Source organism: Lasioglossum baleicum, chromosome 8, assembly GCF_051020765.1.
Source record: "Lasioglossum baleicum chromosome 8, iyLasBale1, whole genome shotgun sequence".
NCBI lineage: Eukaryota > Metazoa > Arthropoda > Insecta > Hymenoptera > Halictidae > Lasioglossum > Lasioglossum baleicum.
Genome location: NC_134936.1, coordinates 1,219,144 through 1,226,813, shown reverse-complemented (window position 1 = coordinate 1,226,813; position 7,670 = coordinate 1,219,144). Strand labels below are relative to the sequence as shown.

The window sequence follows — 7,670 nt, the reverse complement described above, 5'->3', positions numbered from 1 at the left end:
GACAGCCTCCGGCAGGACTGGTATCGAGGGAAGGAGCTCCAGGAGCCGAGGACGAATCAGGTGCGAGCTACCAGAAAGGTCCAGCACCTGTTTCTTGGAGGATTTCTATCAGTGGGGGAGGGGGTGGGGGTGACGGGTAACAGCACCTAAGGGCGGGTGGGGGGATGCAGCTCGAAAGGGTGGCGGCATGGAGGAGCACTCGTTGGAGGCTCACATGCAGGCGGGCCTCATCCTCGTGGTCGGTGTCGCCATCATCGTGTCGAATCTCCTTATCATCGCCACCTACCTTAATTTCCGTGGTAAGTACATCGAGATAGCCCGAACCTCTTGCATGCATAAAGAAACTAAAGCAATTGATCACGATATGCGAGGGTCAGTTAAGTTGAAAGTTCAAAAGCCATCAGTCTAAGCTCCTAAGCAAGGCTTGGAGGAAACTGTATAAATTTTCAATTAGCTGTGATATAACAGTTATTTTTTTACTTTTAACTTTTCTGTTCTCAGAAAACAGTTATAAATCCACTGAAACTTTTACTACATATAGAGTGAGAAAATAATCCCGATTATCGATCGTAAATGTTAAATATTTAATTTAATGAGATGCTTTCGGCGCTACCGTTTCGATCGCTTAGTAAATCTAGCAATTTTGCAATAAACTTTTCTTGTATATAAATAGAAAATACATTTTCTTTCTGCTGGTCTTACATCATGAATGTCGATTTTTAAAGCTACCACCTGTGGTTAGTATAATAGCATGTGTTGAATATCGTTGGACGGTTTCAAATTTACCGCCATATATTGATTTAAGAACGGTCGATCCTTATGTTCAGACTAGTGTGTCTATGTCTATATGTTCAGTTTTCACTGTTTTCAGTTTTTGGGCTCTGTTCAAACGGTCACTTTGACCGCGCAGTACGTTCTAAACCAGCAGCGTGTACAAATCAGTTTTTCAATGCTTAATTTACATAACTAAAGTTATTATAGCAAGTACGTATTAATATCCTTTTTGCTCATTTTCAATTCACCTATTCTACTTACTGTATTATATACATATATTGTCTTGTAGACGCAAATTTTTCCTTTGAAAAAGGTTCAAAACTGAACCGAAACGTTAGGAAAGAAGAAAAGTGTATTGCAAAATTGCTAGATTTACTAAGTTATCGAAACGGTAGCGCCGAAAGCATCATTAAATTAAATATAGAGTGAAAGTCAAAAATGTGTATACACTTCGTACATATGAGATTCAACATTACATTTACAGCATATTCCGCAAAAACCAAAGTTGTGATGTTGTAGTACATGGTATTTCTAGTGTCGCAATCGTATAAAAACTCACATCTCAGTGAATTACGTTTTCAATGTTTTGTAAATAAACGCCTATCTGAACTTCAGATTCTGAAGTGGGTTTTTTACGAACGCGTCAAAAGTGAATATACGCAGCAAAAGTATTGCTGAGAGCTGACAAGAAGATCCCTGGCAGGAATGCGGTGACGTAGGCAAGAATGCGCGCCCGATTGGTTGGCTTGGAGGGGGGGGGGGGCGCCTAGGCTCATACGCAGTTTCGACTAGAGCGTTCTATTGGCCGACTCAGTCACCCCCACTACTCGAGTCGCGGGACGAAGAGAGGGAATCAGACGTACCCTAGGGTACTCAGTGAGGGTACTCAACGGCGTAGGCACAAAAGTAGGCACAGAATACTGCTGAAAAATTGTCATGACGTAAAACTTTCTTAGTTTCCTATCCTTATTATAAACTGTTCAAATCAGTATTGACATTAACATTCTACAGCACATATTAATAATCGTATATATACAGGGTGTCCCAAAACCCCTTCGACTCCGGGAAGTGGGAGGTTCCTTAGGTCATTTGAAGCAACATTTTCCTTTGCACCAATGTCAGCCGGGGCTTTGTTTAGGAGTTATTAACGAAAAACACGGACCAATCAGAGCGCGACCTAGACGCGTGATGGCACGTTCAGCCAGGCGCGCCGTGAGACGAGCGTGGTGTAACGCCGCGATGCCGCAACGAACAAGAGTTTCTTGAGATTATGTGAATCTTCCCCGATTTGGATGAGCTTTGGATATGTTGTCAAGACCATGATTCTGAACAACATTTCCCTTTACAGTTTTTGTCAGCCGACTTTAGTTTACGTGATAAATGTAAAAACTTGTAATTGTAAATCGATCGATTGTACTATCTTCTACCCGATTTGGATGAGATTTGGATATGTTGTCAAGACCATGATTCTGAACAACATTTCCCTTTACAGTTTTTGTCGGCCGGCTTTAGTTTACGCGATAAATGTAAAAACTTGTAATTACAAATTGATCGATTGTACTATCTTCTACCCGATTCGGATGAGCTTTGGATATGTTGTCAAGACCATGATTCTGAACAACATTTCCTTTAGACTTTTTGACGTTCGCGGAAGAACTTTACTTGTCAATTCATATGGGTGTATCTTTTTACCTGACTTACGGCAACGTTACCCGAACGAGAGAAGAAGCAGAAACTGATTGTATTGAAAACTCACTTATTCCGCCGTAAATCCATTTGCTGCTTCGAAATGTGTGTCACTGGGTCACTCGGTGACGAACTGTACAGATGTCTTCAGGTATACGACAGTACCGAAAGCTAAGGGACGTACGGCCAGGTCGACGAACTGCACTGCCGCTGGTAGAAGTCCTAAGGGATGCGCGGTCAAGTCGACGATCCAGAATTTCACTTTCACTTTCGAATCGATAAATAATTCGTATGTTTATTTCACACAGATGCCTTGAAATTTTTCCACACTCACAATCACTGTTCACATTTGTCAACACATAGTTATGCACTAATAATAATTGCCATATCCCTTGTCCTGCTGCACAAATCACAACAATCAGGTAATGTAATCACTAGACTGCGGATTTCATGCATTTGTAGCAAACACGAGTAGGTGCATTTTAAAACAGTAGAGAGATTAAAATAATTTCAAAACACCATAGTATTATTTTCAACTTCTTAAAATGATCACAGTGAGAATCAAATATCTGTCTGGCTCCTGTCCCTTGTAATAGCGGCAGCCAACTTTCATTTTACATAAAGATCCGCAGTCTAGTGATTGGATTAAATAATCGTTTAATTAGTTTAAGCAATTATTATTAGTGTATAACTATGTGTTGACAAATGTGAACAGTGATTGTGAGTGTGGAAAAATTTCAAGGCATCTGTGTGAAATAAACATACGAATTATTTATCGATTCGAAAGTGAAAGTTAAATTCTGGATCGTCGACTTGACCGCGCATCCCTTAGGCCTTCTACCAGCGGCTGTGCAGTTCGTCGACCTGGCCGTACGTCCAGCTTAGCTTTCGGTACTGTCGTATACCTGAAGACAACTGTGCAGTTCGTCACCGAGTGACCCAGTGACACACATTTCGAAGCAGCAAATGGATTTACGGCTGAATAAGTAAGTTTTTAATACAATCAGTTTCTGCTTCTTCCCTCGTTCGGGTACAGTTGCCGTAAGTCGGGTAAAGAGATCCACCCATATGAATTGACAAGTAAAGTTCTTCCGACCGACAAAAACTGTAAAGGGTAATGTTGTCCAGAATCATGGTCTTGACAACATATCCAAAGCTCATCCAAATCGGGGAGGATTCACATAATCTCGAGAAACTCTTGTTCGTTACGGCATCGCGGCGTTACACCACGCTCGTCTCCCGGCACGCCGGGCTGAACGTGCCATCGCGCGTCTAGGTCGCGCTCTGATTGGTCCCTGTTTTTCGTTAATAACTCCTAAACAAAGCCCCGGCTGACATTGGTGCAAAGGAAAATGTTGCTTCAAATGACCTAAGGAACCTCCCATTTCCCGGAGTCGAAGGGGTTTTGGGACACCCTGTATATATATTATAATCCTATCTGTAATTAACACCATAAATTAATATCTTTCTATTATATTTATACATTTTTCTATTATATAAAATAGTTTTTGAGAGAGAGAGCGGGAGAGAGCGGGAGAGGAGAGAGTTTGCGTAAGTTTATTCCAGAATTCATAATTCTCTCTCTCTCTCTCTCTCCCGCTCTCTCGCTCTCTGTCTCTAATGTAAAAAGCTAAAAAAAGTAATATAAAAAAAGTAACTACGACGGAACTCGAACCCGAGCCCACGGCATAGCAGTTCAGCTCGCTGCCGCTTGTTACGGGGAAAACGTACTCACGCACGAACTCAACACCTAACGATCGCGAACCGTAGAACGAGGTCGGGTAGGTATTTGAAAGAACTGCGACGAGCGTTACAGTAGACGTACAATCAGGAACTGAACTTTATTGTTAATTTTGTACAGGCTTATATAGCGTTCCTTATTGACCTGGGAAGGTCCCAGGTCCGCTGGGCTTGGCGGAGAGGAGATTACAGTCATCGGGCAAAGGTTTCCAAAGTTGACCCTTAGACGGGAATCGGTGACTAACTGATACATATCGTCTTATCGATATACTGATAGTATTAATACACAGCATCCTACGATACAATGGCAATCAGCCCGTTACACATCCCCCTTCTTAGAGTTGACTTGGTCCTCCAAGTCTTAGGCGTTTTTTTTTTTTTTCTATATCAACGGACTTGACGGTGTGATGTTAATATTGTGCTCGATTCGCAATGGTAGCTCTGGTATGACATGTCTAAGTTCATTAAAGTCGTGTGTAAAATTAGTGTATTCGATATTTTTGTAAATTGATTCGTAGGTTAAATTCTTAGAGTTCCCGACGATTCTAAACAATGTTCTATGTGTAAGGAAAGTGCAATCGTCGGCGCTTGATACGAGACTTGGTTCGGTGAATTTAATCGTTTTGATATCTTTACATACGACTTGTACATCAAGTTGGCTTTGTGGGATGACTACACATATATCTATTACTGGCGGAGACATGTATGAACGTCAATTCGTCAATGTTTACTGTACATTTATTCGGATGTGCGTTCGTTTTTCGCAGCAACTGTATTTCGCTCTTCGTTCACAATTTTGCGATTATTACAATGTTTTTCTTTGATTTTAATCCTGCTCCGGTGTCCAGGAGAAATCGTCCGAAATTTCTGGTTTCAAAGCGCGTTCGCATGAATCGCAATCTTCCTGCTCGTTCTCTGACATTCGTGACTCTTGGCTGTAGACGACATTGATTCGCGGAGGTTCGCGTTGAGGCGAAATGTAAAAATCTTGACACTGATTCGCGTAGTGCCCTACCTTTCCGCAGCGATTACATTTTATCAGGACATTCCGCTTGAAAGAGTTGGTCCCTACTGAGTTCTCGAAGGGCGAATCCCTTAACGAATTTACCGGTTTTGTGAACTGTCTCGAATTTGTTGGCCGTTCTGAGCGTTCGGTTAAATCCTTATCAGCTACAGATCTGTGGTTCGCGAACCGCTCTGCGCATTCGGTCCAACCCGTATCGGTGGTAGGACTATAATTCGCGGGCCATTCTACGTGATCATTCCAAGGTACCGATCTATTAATTTCACGTTTGTTTCTACAGTCTCTCTCCCATGTTTCGGCCTCTAAGGCATATCTTTGTGCCTCTGCAATATTACTCGGTTTGTGTGGGTGTACAACTACGGCGAGTTCATAACGCAAACTCTTAATATACGTCTTAACAACTTCCTTATCTAAAACATCAAGAGCTATTCGCCTCATACTAGGCACCGTATATTCGTTCTGCATCGCGTACCGATATTCATTGAGTCGGTGTTTAAAACGAAGGGTATAATTCGCAACGCTTTCCATTCTCCCTTGAATCACACTAGCTAATCGATTTCTCGCGACGTCGGGTGAGACAGATGGGAACACGTATGTTCTTAGCGCCTCATACAGATCTTCATAACTATTTATCTCTAAAAACCGTATACTTTTTTTTGCTTGATCGGTAATTTTAGTGGTACGAATTATATCGAGTAGAACATCCGGTTCAAAACAACGATCTTTAGCGCGCTTGACTGAACGTATAAAGTCTTCGATTCCAGAGTCGTCACGTCCATTAAGACAATCTATCGTGTCTACCAAGTCTTTGGCCTTCCGCAATCTAATTTCCTCGTACCTGAACTCTGTGTTGTCGTCAACCGGGCGAATGTAACGTCGGGATGTACCCAGCGGAGGCTGTTGAAAATAGTCTTCGTCCTCGTCACCTGCTTCTTTGTCGCCGGCAGAATACGCGGCAGCGTCGCCGTTTGTAGCTGTAGTCCCGTCGTCCGTAAGTGTTGGTCTCAACATTTTATATAAATTTAATCTTTCCTGTTTCCGTTTTTCGTTCTCGCCTATTAGTGTCGCTACACTTTCCGCTATTTTTTCTTGTTGCGCGGTTAGAGCTCGCAACGAATCGGTAATTGCTCGGAGGGTTTCCTCAAGTTGAGTGGACATCTTGGTAGTCCTTAAAACCAGTGCCTCAGTTTACCCTGATTCCTTCTTGGTCTCCGACTGGTAATGGCAACCTTCAGGACTCGGTCATCAGCTTCTAGCAGGCTCCTTAGATCTGGTGGTCTCTGAGTATTTCGATCGTCCTCTCGTGCAAATCTCTGGTCCGTTGGTTCCAGCGTGCTGCTTCGGAAGGGTTCTCGTAGTCCGTCTTCGTCGTCAATCGACCGTAGTTGATGACGTTGAAGATTTTCTTCCAGCACACGAAAAGGAATCCCTGATTCCTTCTTAGTCTCCGATTGGTAATGGCAACATTCAGGACTTGTTCCTCAGCTTCTGTCCGTTCTCTCGTGCAAATCTCTGGTCCGTTGATTCCAACGTGTTGCTTCGGAAGGGTTCTCGTAGTCCGTCTTCGTCGTCAATCGACCGTAGTTGTTGACGTTGAAGATTTTCTTCCAGCACACGAAAAGGAATCCTGGCAGGATCGCCAAAATGTTACGGGGAAAACGTACTCACGCACGAACTCAACACCTAACGATCGCGAACCGTAGAACGAGGTCGGGTAGGTATTTGAAAGAACTGCGACGAGCGTTACAGTAGACGTACAATCAGGAACTGAACTTTATTGTTAATTTTGTACAGGCTTATATAGCGTTCCTTATTGACCTGGGAAGGTCCCAGGTCCGCTGGGCTTGGCGGAGAGGAGATTACAGTCATCGGGCAAAGGTTTCCAAAGTTGACCCTTAGACGGGAATCGGTGACTAACTGATACATATCGTCTTATCGATATACTGATAGTATTAATACACAGCATCCTACGATACAATGGCAATCAGCCCGTTACACGCTACGCCACACCATTACTTAGTAGAAGAGTGAACTATGTAAACTGACATGTTGCGTCCACAAAACTTTAATTTGCAAATATCTCGAAAATTACTGAATAGTTTCCCCTATAATGGAGTATATTCGTAATCAGGGGAACGAGATCTGTAACTCTGTAAAGTCTCAACTAAATCTGTGACGCGAAGGCTTTGCATTCTCCTTGTGTAAATTGTCACTTTTCATGACTGCAATAGGATCCTCGTATTCACGGCATTGAATATTGGCTGTAAGTGGTGAAACATCGTAGCCCTCCGTAAATACGGGAATCCTGCTACTATGCGTCGTGTGACGTAGCAGCTGAAAGGGCGTGGTGACGCGGCGAGTACGGGACCGTCAGAGGTGGGGGTAGGCGGCGCTAGCTGGAGACCCCTCTTGCCTCTGTGCCCCCCCGGGGATCTTCTTGTCAGCT

The 7,670-nt window shown here is 43.2% G+C and overlaps 1 protein-coding gene across 1 annotated transcript in view; it reads left to right on the top strand.

The window, feature by feature from the left end:
* The first annotated feature begins 140 nt into the window (after positions 1-140).
* The window catches only part of Dopecr (G-protein coupled receptor DopEcR), a 50,133-nt gene continuing 42,603 nt past the window's right edge, over positions 141-7,670 (top strand). The window contains exon 1 of the mRNA XM_076428734.1: positions 141-299. Coding sequence (XP_076284849.1) covers positions 188-299 — 112 coding nt within the window. The 5' untranslated portion in view covers positions 141-187. The remainder of the gene's footprint in view (positions 300-7,670) is intronic.